We start from the raw sequence: 17,519 nt of genomic DNA on the forward strand, positions 1-17,519 counted from the left end.
TTCGGCGAAACCTAGTTCTATTGGTCGGAACAAGACTTCCCTAGCCGCTTCTTTTTAAAAAGATGAGTATTTAACAAATAAGTTATTTTAAGAACTGAAGATGAAATAAAATAACTAAAGAGAATTGCTTTAAACTAGTTTTGACAGATGATGACAATGGTGATAAAAGTCTGTATGCTAAAGTTTTATACATGCAGCAACACTGCTGAGGTCTGAAAAAAATACTCTATTTAGAGGTTTGTTATATGAATAGGTGGAAAATATACTCTGAATAGTAGATTAACAATTAGACTGTGCTGAGAGTGCTTGTGACGTGCACTGAGTCACAACTGCGCATGAGTAACCTTGAGACATGTCACAACATACATAGACTTGTTTCAACACGCTTTCTACTTTCTGTCATACTCAGGTAGATAACTTATTGAATGCTCCTCATATTGCTATTACTGATCGTGGTCCCTTGTTCATATTTGTTGAGGAGCATGCAGTGTCTGTGTAGAGATCTTGCTAGTCCTGTGTGTTTTGCGTTTTTACACTAGATGATGTATTGGTTTTTTAGGGTCTGGTATAATATATATGAAGCTGCCTTTTCATGCATAAGGTTGTTGCTTGATATGGTATAGTTCTGAGTGTGTTTTTACAGAAGTTTGTGCATAGTGTGTTGTAGTGAATTGACTGTGTATTGATTCTGATCCATAGAGTTTCATGGTGAAGGTTTTATGGTGTAGATCACCAGGTCTTTCCCCAATCCATTGCACTTAGCCACACGATCACCAAAGTTGGTATGTCATGTGTTGCCACCCTCCCAGCACTTTGAGCCAGCAACGAAAAGAGCAAATAGCATGGCGAGGAATGGCCTACATAGTATCCAAGAGTCGGATACGACTGAATGGATAGTAGTAGTAGTAGATTGTGTATTGGCCTTATTGAGGTGACATCAAAACTTTAGTTTTAGTTTGCCATAACAGACATGGTTTTAGAAAATTTTGCAGGATCTGTTGTGTGTTGAGGCGGTTGTCTTCACAGCAGACTTGTGTGTGATCAGGTATAAATTATGAAATATCACCTCTTGAAGGATCTATAAATAGATGAATTGTTTTCCTACATGTGTATGTAATTTAGTGTTGCTAAGTGCTTGAAATAAGAGTTTAAAATATGTAACATGTCATCCATGATCTAGAAATCTATTTTTATGTGCACATGAAAGCATTTCTTGTCAAGGAGAGTAGCCAACAACCCTTCCTTTGACCTCAGTCCCTTCTGTATTATGATAAAGTTATACACCAAATGCATTAATAGAAATCCCCCACTTAGAGAAAGAGCAGAAGATGGGCTAAGGATAGGTGGAATGTAGGAGAGTGAAGAACAGAGAGAGGCAGATGGGCTGAGGGCACCAAAGCCAAACAAACCTTAAGCATGGGACACCAGGCAGTTCTACTCCAATTTGATATATCAGCCACCCCACCACCTACTTTTAACCAAACTAAATGAAACGGGCATTGAGGGAACTGTTGTAAGTTGGTTCAAAGATTTCCTACAAAATAGGAAATACCTCATCCGGAAAGATGAAACATTCTCCAGAAGCTGGAAAACATTCTATGGCGTCCCTCAAAGATCGCCACTCTCTCCAATACTATTCAACCTCTTCATGAGCTCCTTGGGTCACATTACTTTCAACAACAATGAATGCTTACTATCTTATGCAGATGGCATCCTCCTGCTCATCCCGATCAAACACAATGCATATGATGTCTCTCACAAAATATCCAGTGGCGTAGACAAAATACATACCTAGGCTGCCGTCAATAAACTCAAACTAAACACAACAAAAGCCAAAGGCCTATGGTTTCACTACAACTTACAAACAGTCCCTACAACTGTTACACTACCCTCAGGAACTTCTCTAAATATAGACAAAACTTCTAAGGCCTTGGAGTTATACTTGATTCTACCCTATCTTATGAACCTTAAATCTCCAACCTATGGAAAAAAAAAAAGCTTTCTATAGCATGAGACAACTAAGACTAATCAGCTCCTTCTTCCATGATCATCACTTTGCCATACTGATACAGATGATTGTGCTATGCCAACTAGACTACTGAACTGTGTATTCTGGCATTAACTCTACCCTCATGCACAAACTACAAATGATACAAATACTGCAATAAGACTAATATTCAAACTGAAAAAATATGATTCCATCTTGCCTTCCTACGGTAGACTGCACTGGCTACCTATTAATGCTCGCGTCATCTTCAAACTATTATGTGTAACATTCCACATCCTATATGCGAACTCCACAGAGCCACTTATTTATTTATTTTTTATTATTTATATACCACTTATAGTATATCCTAAGTGGTTTATATTCAATGTGGTTCCCTATCTGTCTGAGTGGGCTCAAACTCTATCTAGTGTACCTGGGGCAATGAGGGTATTAAGTGACTTGCCCAGGGTCACAAGGAGCAGTGAGGGATTTGAACCCACAGCCTCAGGATGCTGAGACTGTAGCTCTAACCCCTGCACCACACACTTCCACTCCCACTCCCACTCATAAACCTTGTTGCCAACTCCTGGTCAATATCAGCCAGAAAACTTAAAACATTTCAGCTGATCCTTCCCTCTCCCAAAGGTATAAAATACAAGTGCATATTTAACTCACTACTCACCTACCTCAGCACCAAGACTTTGAAAAATCTTCCAATAATTATATCAAGACAAAACCAACTACACCAGATTTTGAAAGAAACTGAAGACTTTCCTTTTTGAGAACATATACTCTATCAATATTTAACAAGTATGCACTTCTACAGCAACCTAAACAGCATTTCACCCTTCCAGAAACTACAAGAGCTCCCTCCCTAAACTCTACATAACATAATCGCACCAATTTACTTGTATCTAACTCAACCGTATTGTACTTCAAACTGCTATACTATAATTCTAATGACAGCTCAATGTTCCCCTCTATTGAATGATTACTACCTCTCCTTTCTCTGGTAAATACTTCATAGTATACTGTTTACAGTATATTTCATTGTTGTAAGTTGCCTTGAACCTAGATAGGCATAGAGCAACCCAGAAATTGAAAATTAGATGTGTGGTAAAGACAGGCAGACTGGCTGCTCTATAGAGGTGTAGGCATTAGAGAATGACACGGTGAAAAAATTGGTCCCCGTCACCGCCCCGTCCCCGTCTCACCATCCCCGTCCCCGCCCCGTCCCCGTCTCACCATCCCCGTCACCGCCCCGTCCCCGTCTCACCATCCTCTTCACCGCCCCGTCACCGCCACTGCCACCCCATTCACCGCCCCGTCACCGCCACTGCAATCCCATTCACTTTTCTTTATTTACGTATAAAGTAAACATTCTTTAAAACTTTAAAACTTTAAAACTTAGTTAAATATTAGTTAATAACTATACAAAAACAAAACACGCAGAGAAAAAATTAATTAATATAAATTCTCAAAACTGACACATTTTGATCACTAAATTTAAAATAGTTATTTTTCATACAGTTTTTCAATCACTAATCTTCCACCACCCCTGGGGCTAGCAATGCAAAAACAAACACGACATGTACTTTAAATGCTTACAATGTTAGCCTATATGGTAAGTAGACGCGGCCGCTGTACCTAATCGCGGCAAAGATCTCCCTGCCGTGATTAGCATAGTGACCGCGGCTACGGCTGCAAGTCTCCCCTCCCCCCAGCGATCACGGCAGGAGGGCACCCAACCCCTCCTGTAGACCCCCCCAACGGCCCTCCCGACAATCGCAGCAGAAGGGTACCCAACCCCTCCTGCCGGTCCTCCCAATGGCCTCCCCTAAGATCGCCGGCAGGAGGGTACCCAACCCCTCCTGCTGGACCCCCCCCCCCAACGAACCCTCCCACCCCGGAACCCCCTTTGTCTTACTTTCCAAGTTGGACCGGACGGCTCCTCACACGTATGGCCAGCAGGCTTGCCTCCGTCCAAATGAGGCGGGCCCGCCCCTACCCTGCCCAACCCACAGGATCCTAGGGCCTGATTGGTCTAGGCACCTAAAGCCACTCCCGCTATAGGAGGGGCCTTAGGTGCTTGGGCCAATCAGGCCCTAGGATCCTGTGGGTTAGGCAGGGGAGGGGAGGGGCGGGCCCGCCTCATTTGGACGGAGGCAGGCCTGCTGGCCAGACGAGCGAGGAGCTGTCCGGTCCAACTTGGAAAGTAAGACTAAGGGTGGTGTTTCGGGATGGCGGGGTTTGTTGGGGGAGGGACCGACAGGAGGGGTTGGGCACCCTCCTATTGGCGATATAGGGGGCCGTTGGGGGTGCCGGCAGGAGGGGTTGGGCACCCTCCTACCAGTGAGGCCGATCGTCGGGGGGGGGGGCGGGTTCTATTGGCAGGAAGGGTTGATCTGACAAATGAGGAGCACGGTGAAAACACAGGTAAATTGCAGTTCCTAGAGGGGGGGACATTGGCCTGCGGGGACAAATCTATTCACCGTTTTTGCGGTCGGTGAAAGGATTTGTCCCCGCGTCTGCGGCGATTTGCTAATGAGGTCACCATAACCCGCAGCCAAACCGCAGCCACGCAGCGGTTTGCTGCGGGGATCGCTCCCCGTGTCATTCTCTAGTAGGCATCATCTGCGAACATTTCTTTCAATCCACTTTAATTCAATTGCCTAAGAGGCCTCTCTCTTGATCTATCTGTAATGTAGTGGTTAGAGCTACAGCATTCTGATGTTGTAGGTTCAAACCCTGCACTGTTCCTTGTGATCCTAGGCAAGTCACTTAATCCTCCACTGCCCCAAGTACATTAGATAGACTGTGAGCCCACCAGGACAGATAGGGAAAATGCTTGAGTATATGAATGTAAACCATGTAGGCTATATGCGGTATATAAATACTTACAGCTCCTTTTACAAAGGTGCGCTAAGTGTTTTAGCACGCGTTAACCATGCGCTAAACACTAACATGTGCATGTTAGTTTATGGACACATTAGGGGTTAGCGTGCACTAAAACGTCTCTAACACACCTTTGTAAAATGGGGTAATATAAAAAAAATAAGCAAAATAATTTTTTTCTCACTTTATTCTCTGGCATTTGATACATACCTTTTATTAAATTTAGATATTGAATATTACCTGCAACTATTTTGCCGACCTTTTTGCATGTCAGACAATTATGATCTCTGGTCCTGCTCTGGGTTCCACTCTGATCCACCTACTTTAGTCACCCCAAACAGCTTAGCAACTAACTACCTATGGCCTTGCTGTATTTATCTGCTATCATGGTACAGAAACTCTACTGTTGTTTGATAGTTTGTCTATAGTAATGTAAAAGCACCAGGTTAAGAATATAAGAACATAAGCAGTGCTTCTGCTGGGTCAGACCAGAGGTCCATCATGCCCAGCGGTCCGCTCACACCGTGGCCCATCAGGTCCAGGACCTGTATAGTAATCCTCTATCTATACCCTTCTATTCCCTTTTCCTTCAGGAAATTATCTAATCCTTTCTTGAACCCCAATATTGTACTCTGTCCTATCACACCCTCTGGAAGCGGATTCCAGGTGTCTACCACCCTTTGGATGAAGAAGTTCCTAGCATTGGTTCTGAATCTGTCCTGATATGTTGTGAGAAGTGGGAGGGTATGTTGTGATATGTGGGAGGGTATGTTGTGGGAAGTGGGAGGGTATGTTGTGATATGTCCTGATATGTTGTGGGAAGTAGGAGGGTAACTAGGCTAGAATGGAAACTACTAAAATTCCCTAAGCACAGGGAATTAAGACAGAAAGCATTAACTAGATTCATTGTTAAGGTGCATTTATCTCAAAAGATGGTCAGACACGGCAGGGTTTTAAGGTTTGTTGCTCCAGTCAATCTCTCCATGAGATACCTGTAACTAATTCCAGGATTTTATGCAGAAGTCTGTGATTCAACAGTGAGTAGAATAAACAGAGCCCCAGAATTTGTAAACGCAGCTTTTAAAACAGGTACTTCCCATAAGCTGTTGGGCTAAATTAGTTTTGCTGAATTCTGTACAGGTTTAGAATCAGATGTTCTCCCCTTGAGGACAATGGACCAATGTTAGTTCGATGGAGTCAAATTGTCTCCCTAGCACACCTTAGACTTTGTATGAGGTTCTTCTTCATTGGCTGCTGCTCACCTTAGAGGCTGCCCAATCAATCCAGCCCTTGCCGTTGGGGTCAATGTTAACCAAGACGAGTCCTTCTACCAAGTCTGGGAAAATCAGCTGCATGAAAAAGAAATTAGAGAGAGAAATAACTTTCTACATACTCTGTCTACTCGACTCTCAGTGATGTAGCTGTAATATACTGGCTCACTGCTTGTTTTTTTTTTTAACATTTAAAAAATACTTTCACAGCTCTATCTTAGAGAAGGAACTTCATGGTGTCGCTATCTGTTTGTAGTCACAGTGGTTTCTCAGAATGTGAATATACCATATATTTAATATACTAGAATCCTGCACAATAAGACTCAAAACTCAACTGCAAACCAATGATTGCCTGTCTGAAGGACAGTGAGCTTTAAAAGTTCTCAATCAGAATGATCTTGAATACAAAGCAATCATGTTTTGCCAATATAAAATGGCACCATAGGCATAGTTTTGCTGCTTAGACTCCAGGCAGGGGAAGGAAAAGATCACTATCTTCCTCCTCCCTTCCCCCTCCTCCTGAGGCTCCTCCCTTCCGATCATCGCTTAAGGCTCCACCCAGCCAGCACCAGCTCTAGCTCTCGCAGCAGCAGAAGACCAAACCCAGACTGCTGGACTGCAACCAGACTCCAAACAGGGAAAGGAAAAAGATTGCCATCTTGCTCCTTCCTTCCCCCGCCGATCATTGCCCAAGGCTCTGCCTGGCCAGCACCAGACCCAGCTCCTTGAGCCCTACTACAGGGCTGACACCGAGCAGCAACAACAGACCAGCCCCAGACCGCCGGACCACAACCAGAATCCAGGCAGGGGAAGGAAAAGATTGCCATCTTGCTCCTTCATTCCCCTGCCAATCATCGCCCGAGGCTCCGCCTGGCCATCACTAGCTCCAGCTATCCTTCAGCCCTACTAAAAGGCTGACACCGAGCAGCAACAGCAGCAGACCAACCCCAGACTGCCGGACCGCGACAACGACGAGCTCTCCTGCAGCCCTACTAAAGGGTTGATGCCCAGGCAGGCCTCTCCACTGGCAGCCCAGCCGAAGGGCTACTTGTGTGAACCAAAAGGCCAACCAAGAAACTACCTCCTATAGAAAAACACCATCTCTAACCTCACACACCACTACTACATATAACATGCCTCCAACATTCCAGGCCTCCCTCCTGCTCACCCCCCTTTCCACTACATCCCCAACCCTCCTCACAACACTATACTTCATCATCCCCATCATCAAAGGCCAAGGCACACATGGTGACCTTGCCTCCCAATATAAAAACAACCGTTACCAGGAACCCTGCCACCTCATCCCCATCCTACCCTCCCTTCCAGCCCCCAACAGCAATACACTCAAATTTGCACTCATCAATGCAAGATCATTTAACAACAAGACCTTCCTCCTCCATGCCCTCATCTGTGACAACACTTGGGACACCCTCATGGTCACCAAAGCCTGGCTCCAAGACAAGAATGGGTAGCACTAGGCGAATTGTGTCCTCCAGGCTACCAGATCCTAGCCTGCTCACGCATCACTGGGAAAAGAGGTGGAGTGGCCATCGTCAAGACCTCCACCACAACAAAACTGATATGCTCTATCAACGTTCCCACCCTAGAGGCTCTAGCCTTCACCCTCATCCTACTTTACAGAGTCTTCCACTTCCCAGCAGAAGCCCATGAGTCCCTCCTCGAATTCATCACCGAACTATTCATCTCCCACAAACATGTGACTATCCTGGGAGACTTCAACTTCCCAGACTTCCCCAACACCTCAGGAATGAGTGACAGCTTCCTCTCCTCCCTCAATGACCTGGGATTCCACCAAGCTGGAACCATTCCCATAACTCAGCAGGCAACACCTTAGACTTAATCTTCACCCATAGGGACCTGACTGCAGAGCCTCAACAAACAATCTGCACCAATACACCTGTCCCATGGTCAGACCATCACCTCATTGAGTTCCAACTCCCATTCGAAACTACCCCAGCCCCGCTGAAAGGCCCTATCCCACCCACCCAACATCGAATCCCTAACTCGGTCAACCCTACAGTCAAGGCCACAGCCATTCACAATCTAAACAAAACCTGCACCCAACAAAACCTGCACCCAACATCCCCATTCCATTGACCTAGCAGTCTCCACCTGGCACTCCAACATCCAGTCCCTCTATAACAGCCTCGCTCAGACAAAAACAACCCAAATAACCACTAACAAAACACCTGCTCCCTGGTACACCAGCGACCTCCGATCCATAAAAAGATCACTGAGGAAAGCAGAAAGAAACTGGATCAAATACCCAAATTCAGAATCCAACGCTCACAGGGAAAACATCTGCCACCTACAAAGCTGCCATCCTAGAAGCAAAGAAAGCCTACAACTCTCACATCCTACAGAAAGTCCCAGCTAGATCCAAACAACTGTTCACCCTTACAAACCAACTCTTCACCCACCAACGCCCAAGGAAAAAGACAAAACAACCCAACTGAACTTGATAGTGAGACTCTCTCGGACTTCTTCCAGTCCAAAGGTACAAACCATCTGCAATAATCTTGACAACATCACCAGCACCAACCTCCCCACCAGCATGCCTCCAACCTAACCCCAATACTCCATCCTCTGCCACTCTATCCCAACTTCACATGGCCACCCAAGCTGAGGTTCTCGAAACCCAAGCTGAGGTTCTCGAAACCCTGAGAGAACTCAAGCCCTCCGGTACCATCCTCGACCCCTGCCCATCCAGCCTCCTAGTATCCATAGAAGACGCCATAGTGGAATCTATCCTCAGCTCAAAAAATGAAATCCTTCGGACAACACTGTTGTAGCCAATATTGTCCAAACAAAAAAATCAAATAGATAATTGGCTAACACTCTTAATCCCTTGAGGGGAATGTTTGAACTAGAAAAAATGTTTTAAATAATGGACATCAGTATGAGCCCTTTAAAAGTAAATGAGGGATTTTGGGCTCGGGCAGTGACTCATAGGTGGCATAAGACTAAATGAGGACTGCCCCATATATCATTTAGTCCTGTTTTATATAACCAGTGTAATATAAATATTGTTTAAATCACATATCAACATTCACACCAAGGGAAAAAGGAAAATAAACCTAAAAAATAGAAATGATAATAAAAATCATCACAATGTTTAAAGTCCTTAAAGTGCAAGTGCTCACAAAAAATTCACTCAGCTGGAAGTTGGCTATTATCAAACCCACACTCAAAAAATCCACCCTTGACCCCAGTGAACCCGGCAACTACCGGCCAGTCTCCAACCTCCCATTTGTCTCCAAACTACTAGAACGAATAGTGCTCCACCGATTACACCCTTTCATAGAAGGGCAAGCTGCCCTGTCCCCTGCACAATCTGGCTTCCGAACAGGCCACAGCACAGAGTCAGTACTCCTGGATATCATAGATGACAGCTGGTTGATGCTTGACAAAGGCAGTGATGCCCTACTGGTCCTACTTGACCTCAGTGCTGCCTTTGACACTTTCGATCACCACCTCCTCTTATCCAGACTCTGTGACCTCGGAATCAAGGACTCTGACTTCCAGTGGTTCACCTCCTTTCTTCGCCAAAGAACCCAAACAGTCCTACTAGGGCCACACAAATCTGACCCCAAACCTATCAAATACGGTGTTCCCCAAAGCGCCCTTCTATCCACCCTCCTATTTAACCTCTACATCGATATAGCCCAGAAGTACAACATTATAATCCACTCCTACACCGATGACATCTAGCTGTTCCTCCCACTAGGCGAAAACCAATCATCCAAATCGCCAACCTTCAACTTTGCCTTTCTGACATGAAAACCTGGATGACAAACAACAAACTACAGCTGAACGCCTCCAAGACTGAACTTTTATGGGACTCCACCTCACTAACCCACTTTTATGGGACTCCACCCACTTTTATGGGACTCCACCTCACTAACAACAGCAGATCAGTCTAGGAGTAACATTAGATAGCCACCTGTCCCTGGCCACCCACATATCGCAAGTAGTCTCCACCCCCTTCTACTACCTCCGCCAACTGAGAAGGATCAAAGCCTACATCTCCAAACCTGACCTAGCCCAACTCCTCTACGTCTATGTTCTCTCCAGGATGGATTACTGCATCTCCCTATTTAATGGAGTGGCCAAAAAAGATCTCAAATGCCCCCAGCGTGTACAAAATACAGCAATCCACCTCCTACACAGCCTCAACTACCATGACCCCATCTCCCCAGCCCTCCGCGCAGAGCTCTGGCTTCCAATCAACCAATGCTGTGCATTCAAGGCCCTGGTAATAGCACATAAAAGAATCTATGCCACCACCACAGCCTACATCGGATCCAAGCTAACTCTGTACATCCCCACCAGCCTCCTCTGAAATGGAGAAACGTTTATGCATCTCCCCAGGAAGGTCTCTCCTGTCAACAACCGCCCACTTCAGTCTCTCCTGTCAGCTACAGCCACTTCATCCCACAACTCTGGAACCAACTCTCCCCACAAATCAGATTACAGAACTATTGATGACCTTCCAGAAAGTGGTAAAGACCCTCCTCTTCAACTAAAATTCTTACTGCAATCAACCCCCATCACCCCCTTAAATTCCCCCTTCCTTTCTGCACTCTCTTCTCCATTCTTAACCTATACTTAAGTTGCTGTACAGTCTTTGTACTGTCCAAATGTACTCCACTGTGAATGTTTGCTTGTAACCTGTTCTGAGCTACTGGGAGGATGGGATAGAAATGGAATTAAATAAATAAATAAATATTGGTATGGGACTGATGGGTGTTAACCAATTCAGTATCGGCACCTTGCTATGCTACTTGAATAAAATGGATACTCCCAGCAGTACTAGGAGGATTTTCATTAAATGATTATGTAAAGTCTGCAGTCCTGAGTTACAGAAACACCTCCCTTCAATCAGGAGCATAGAAAATAAACCCTTTATTGCTTATCAGTAATCATTTAATTTTTTCTATCTGGGCTACAGGTTAATAATTTTACTTTAAATATTCTCTAAGATCTTTGCAAAGTTATACTACATTTTTAATTGACCATATATTAAAGAAATGTAAAATGCTTGATTAATTACTTGCACATAGATAAAAACACATCTATGACACTCAGAGCCTAAGTACTGGACCACACATACTTACTGGGGAGGTGAGCCAATAATGAGATCTGACTAGCCAAACTTCCTACTGTGCTCAATCTAATTCCTTTCTAATTAGGACATTCTTCTCTGGCTGACTAGCACTGTACATGGGTCACTTACAGCAAGTTTGGCCAGGACATATGCTCCAGCTCCCACACCAATGCCGATCACGTACTTAAACCTGAAATAGAAAAGGACTCATTTTTGCAAAGCTGTGGGGGAAAGCCATTAACAGGATAATTCTGTAACTGCCCACATTAGCAAAAAGTACATAAACACTTTTCACTCTGGGAACTTTGTTGAGTCTTCATAGTAAGAGCAGGAGCACACCTCTGCACCATTTGTCCGGTGTGACTATTTTTTTCTGAGTTAAAATATGTGAGAGGCATTTAGGACGTCTAAATCTGAGTTTGCACATTTTAGGAAAAATGTCCAGAAATCCAGCAGAGAAAATGTCAATTCTCAAAACAGATAGACGTCTTTTGTTTTTTTTTTTTTTTTTTTTGAGAATGACCTACAGTATGTATTGTGTGTTTATTTATTATTCGCCTTTTACAAAGCGAAGTACAAATCAACAAACATAATTAATGTCATTACAGACAAAACCATACAAAAATACAATATAAAAAACATAAGAACATAGAATGATTAGCAGCGATTAAACATCAATGTTCATAACATATCTTCTCATAGCCACAAACGTAGTCCCTCATTCTTCAACCATATTTCATTTTGCAAAACAAATGGAGGGGCATAATCAAAAAAAGCATCTAAGGTCCCTTTTGGCCTAAGTTCCTAAATGTTCAACCCAGAAGCAGGGAAAGTGTCCATAACCAAAACAAACGTCCATGTTTTGATTATGGCCTTTCTCTTCCTAGTCTAAAAGTACACCTACAGCACGTCTACACTTTTTAGCCATAATGAAAGAAAAAAACGCCTAAGCCCCAAACGTCCAACAGAAGAGCTTTTAGGCGAAGGAGAAGCCCGTCCTTCACCTAAAAGCTGGATTCTGTAACCGGTGTCTGTCAAAAACAACACCGGTTACAGAATCCCCCCACACACAACGATCCAGGCAGGAGGGTGCCCAAGCCCTCCTGCCATGTCAAACCACCCCCCCCCCCCCGACAACATCGCGGCAAGAGGGAGCCCAAGCCCTCTTGCCCTGCTGAAGCCGCAACCCCCTGACTAGATCGGGGCAAGAGGGAGCCCAAGCCCTCTTGCCCCGCCCAACCCCTCCTGGCCCAGGTGACCCCCCTACCCCCCGACTCAATCGGGCCAGGAGGGAGCCCAACCCCTCCTGGCCCAGGCAATCCCCATACCCCCTGACTCGATCAGGCCAGTAGGGAGCCCAAGCCCTCCTGGCCCAGGCGACCCCCTACCCCCACCCCCCACTACATTACGGGCAGGAGGGATCCCAGGCCCTCCTGCACTCGACGAACCCCCCCTCCCCCCAACGTCCTCCCCCCCAGAACCCCCGATCGGCCCACCCTAGCTGACCCGTGACCCCCCCGGCCGACCCCACGCATAATACAAAAACCATCATAATTTAAAATATACAATAAGCACCATCCACCCCCACTCACCCCATCAATACAAAAACACTGTAAACCCCATCAGGGACCTAGACTCCTATGGTCCCCGAAGAATCACTCTCTACTCCCTCAAACCCCCAGCTAGCACACCCCTGCAGGTACCAACCCTACCCACTCCCCCCATCCCAACCAGACCCCTCCTATCCTACCAGAGAGTACAGAGGCAAAGTCGCCAAATCCAAAGGCAGTCAGAGCTGATTCAAAATTAGCTGTGTAAATGAAGAGGTAAAGAATCCAGATAGGGATCCCAGATGTCCAAAAATTGTTTCCTTTTCCAGAAAGACCTCTTAACATCCTTGACTTCCCAGCCCAGTAATTCATGTATCGAGGATCTCCAGCCCCAATATGAGGGAGAACTGTCCTAGACAGTCAATTAGGTATTTGGGGGCCAACCCATGCAAACTCTGATAAACTACCAACAGCAGCTTATACCTGACACGGAAATCAATGTAGATATTTTGGTCCTTAGTACGTCTATCTTTTTTGGCCATTCTCAAATATAAAGACGTCCACATGAATAACGCACAAAAACAATTTTGTCGGATGTTCAAACAGCTAGCATTCTTAGCAAACTGTTCACAGATAGCTGAACATTCCTCAGCACAGCAGGAGGATTACTGCAGAGAATGTCTTATTAAAAGTCCCAGGTACAGATGTCACTTTAACTTGCTTCTATTGTATGGTGAACCCTCCAAAACCCACCCAAAACTTACTGTACCCACTTGTACAGCACAATAGCCCTTATGCCTGCAGGTATCATTATCATGTAGATACAGTAGGTTTTGAAGGGCTCACCATACAATAGAAGCAAGTTAAAGTGACATCTGTACCTGGAACTTTTAATGTGAAATTTACTGCAGTAACTCTTAGAGTGTCTCTGCTTTCAGAGCTTAAATGTCTGTGTTAACATCGGAAGCTGCTTGGGCTGAGAACTCTTCAATACCCCCTTGTAATACAGGCTAGAATGTACTGGGGGGTTTTAAACATCTTTTGGTGGTGGGAAGGGAGTCAGTACTGTGCTGTTTGTGAAAGGCCCAGCCTCGTGGCTCCTTGAGCGACACGCTGAATTTGTAACCGCACAGTATTTTTTCCCTAGATGCAAAGTGTTCCAAAGCCATCTAGTGGATTGTTTACTCACACCCCTGATGCAGGCTTCAGTGTTATAGCCAAAACATGAACCGTGTCTGGTACAAGAGAGTCTGAAAGGATCCACAAAAGGATATAATATATGGACTGATACTTATTTATATATGTGTAGTATTGAATAAATGGTTTGAAACTAAACACTGCCATAGGTTGATGTGTACAGTTCTCTCCCCACTTTCTTTCTTTTGTTGGTATTCACCGTGGGGTTGTTGGCTCTGTTTTTTGTGTTTACAACTGATTACATTGAGAACATTTCTTAAAGCCACTTGGGACCTTCTTTGACACAGAGGGGAAAACAGCCAACGCTAAGCCAAAGGGCTCAGTAGCTCAATGAAGTTGAATAAATAAGATACCAAAAACAGTTGATGATCCCGGGAGAAAAAAAAGGGCTCAGAATAGCCCGAAGGTTAAAAAAACAAAAAGCTGACAAAAATGAACCAAAGTTGGGTAAAATATTGGAGCTGAGAAAAACAACGAAATATGAAGACAGTTTCTCAGCTCCATGGAAAACGAAGAACTTAATGTCCCATGAGCCAACGTCAGACAGAAAAGCACCAGCACGTGTGTGGTATGAGCACTAACTAAAGATTTCAAGTTTAAGTTTCAAGTTTATTAAAGTTTTGTTATCCTGCCTTATCAAATTTCAAGGTGGCTTACATTCAAAATTCATTAAGTAAAGGTAAAAACCAAAGATGTCTAAATAACAAATTAGCATCAAAACTTAAAAACAAAACAACAACAGAACTACAAAAAAAACCCCAAAACCCTAAACTTTTAGACAGATGTATAGCAAACAAAACTTTAAGACAGACAGGAAGGGGGAGAACTACAATGATTTGAAAGGAAAGGACAGAAGTGTCCATACTGGGTTCCATGGATGATGTCACCCACATATGAAAATATTATGCCTGCTTGTCCTCAGAGAAATAAACGTACATGCCCAGTTATAAGATAGTACCTACGTGTGTGTGTTAATGTGAAAGGGGTGTGACCATCAGAGGGGTATAGGTAGGCAGTGGCATTCCAGAAAATTGCACACAGTTATATACAAAGTCACAGATGTGCACTCAATTTGTGCACCAGGATTTACACCAGGTTTCAGCTGTGTAAGTTTTCATGCCCTAAGTTGGGTGCAAAATTTGATATACAATGCTATATTAGGAAGCACGCTCATCCTGAAGCACCATTTTCTGGTGCCCAAGTTTGGACACCATTTTCTGAACCAAGCCCTTGCTGGGTAAATGTAGGTACCAAGTTATAGAATGAGGGTGAAAAGGTTTTGTATTTAATAAATTATTGCCAAGCCCACCATATATGTATTTGGGTAAATGCATGTCTGCTTACTGTAGATTGTTGGGTATAAGGGTGGTGGAGAAGTTACAAGGGGGTATTTTATGGGTTGGAGCAGTTTGAAAGTTGTGGAACTGTTGGGGGCTATGGTTTGGGGTAGGGGAATTTGCAGAGTTGTAGTGCAATTGCAGAAGGCCTTTTATGGAGTGGTGGAAGTTTGGTGGCAGTTATAGGGGATAGTTTTTGGTAAGGATGTTATTAAAGGGTATTTGTTTTGGAGATGGGGAAGTGTGTGAGTGGTAAAATAGTTAGATTTTTGGATGTGAAGGCAATGGAACAAATTGTGAGGTGATAGGACAGTTGCAGTGGGTAGTGTTTGGAAGTGGAGCAGTTTGAAGGGGATAGTTTTGTTAGGTGGGGCAGTTTTCAGGAGGTAGATTTTGAGGCTGAGGCAGATTTTGGGGTGATGGAATAGTTGCAGAGGTACTTTGTGTGGTTGGAGACAATTTGGGGGATCTGAGAATTGCAGTGTAGTAATGGGGGTGGGGGATACTTAATGTGACCATACGTCCCGTTTTGAATGGGACCGTCCCTTTTTCAGATCCCCTGTCTCACTGTCCCCAAGCACAGCTTCGGGATTACATTACATTACATTAGGGACTTCTATTCCGCCTATACCTTGCAGTTCAAGGCGGATTACAAAAGAGCTAACTGGACATTTCCAATGAAGTTACAACAGTTTTGGGGTTTTTTTGGTTACAAGGGAGAAGAGGTAGCTGGATTAATTCCGGAAGAACTTGCAAATTGGATATTAAATTGACTGTATGTTACTGTGTGATAACACAAATAGTACAATAACACAGTTAGAGTACAAATAAGATTACGTTACATTTCAGGGATCTGAATTCTTGGTTGGTGTTTTGGGGAGGAAGAGATTATTTAAGTGGAGGGGAGAATTTATCTAGGAGGAGGGGGAAGGGTTGGGTTAAGATATCTGGATAAATTTTTTGAAAAGTAGGGTTTTGATTTCTTTTCGAAAAGTTTTGAAGTCGCCCATTGCCATCAACAGGTTGGAGATGGAGTGGTTAAGTTTTGCTGCTTGCGTCGCCAGAAGGTTATCAAACATCTTTTTGCGCTGAGTGCCCTTGAGTGGAGGGAAAGCAAAAGGGTTCGGAGTTCTTCTTTGTCTTGAGGTGAGAATCTGGTTTAGGTGGTTGTTTAGATAGGGGGGGCGGAGCCGTTTAATGCTTTGAATAATAGACAGTAGAATTTGAATTGAATTTGCGCTTGCATAGGTAGCCAGTGAGAGTCTAGGAAGGCAGTTGTAATATTATCATATTTTCTCAGGCAGTAGATCAGTCTGAGGGCAGTGTTTTGTATAGTCTGAAGTTGTTTTATCATGTTGGCAGGACAAGGTAGATAGAGGGAATTGCAATAGTCCAGTAGACCTAAGTCTAGGGATTGAACAATTAGCCTGAATTGTGCTGGGTCGAAGAATTTTCTTATTTTACGTAGATTTCTCATAATTAAAAAAGCTTTCCGGGATGTTTTATTGATTTGGGACTGCATTGTGCAGCATCTGTCTATCGTTACTCCTAGGAGTTTGAGTTCGGGCTGTATTGGGTATTTGGTGTTTTTAATTTTCAGTTCTGTAATGGTGGGAGTTTTGGCCTTTTCGAGCAGAAGGAATTTTGTTTTATCTGAGTTTAGTTTCAGTTTGTGGTCTACCATCCATTTTTCGATTGCATCTAGGGTTATTTCCAGTTTTGCTGTAGTGGTGGGCTCTGATGGGTTGAAGGGGAGGAGTATGGTGATGTCGTCTGCGTAGCTGAAGGATGTAACATTTAAGTTATCTAAAGTGGCTCCAAGGGAGGAAATAAAGAGGTTGAAGAGCGTAGGTGATAGAGGTGATCCTTGTAGAACTCCGCATGGGTTGGACCATGGTTCTGATTTGATATTATTGGACTTTACTTTGTAGGTTCTTGATTTGAGGAATCCTTGGAACCAATTGTAGACCTTGCCTGAGATACCAATGGCGTCAAGTATCTGTAGCAGTATGGAGTGGTCGACCAGGTCAAATGCTGCGGAGAGGTCAAGTTGGATTAGCATCATCTTTTTGCCTTTGCTAATTTGCTGTCGAGCTGTGTCTAGTAGTGTTACAAGTGGTGTTTCTGTGCTGTGGTTGGTTCGAAATCCTGATT

At 44.2% G+C, this 17,519-nt stretch overlaps 1 protein-coding gene across 7 annotated transcripts in view; it reads right to left on the bottom strand.

The window, feature by feature from the left end:
• Positions 1–17,519, bottom strand: part of NDRG4 (NDRG family member 4) — a 336,309-nt gene that overhangs the window by 113,773 nt on the left and 205,017 nt on the right. For all 7 annotated transcript variants that reach the window (XM_033942604.1, XM_033942606.1, XM_033942605.1 and 4 more), the window contains 2 exons: positions 11,411–11,471; positions 6,145–6,231 (listed from right to left, as the gene is read on the bottom strand). In XM_033942604.1, the coding sequence (XP_033798495.1) occupies positions 6,145–6,231; positions 11,411–11,471 (148 nt within the window). The remainder of the gene's footprint in view (positions 1–6,144; positions 6,232–11,410; positions 11,472–17,519) is intronic.

The sequence above is a fragment of the Geotrypetes seraphini genome, chromosome 4 (genome assembly GCF_902459505.1).
Source record: "Geotrypetes seraphini chromosome 4, aGeoSer1.1, whole genome shotgun sequence".
Taxonomy (NCBI): Eukaryota; Metazoa; Chordata; class Amphibia; order Gymnophiona; family Dermophiidae; genus Geotrypetes; species Geotrypetes seraphini.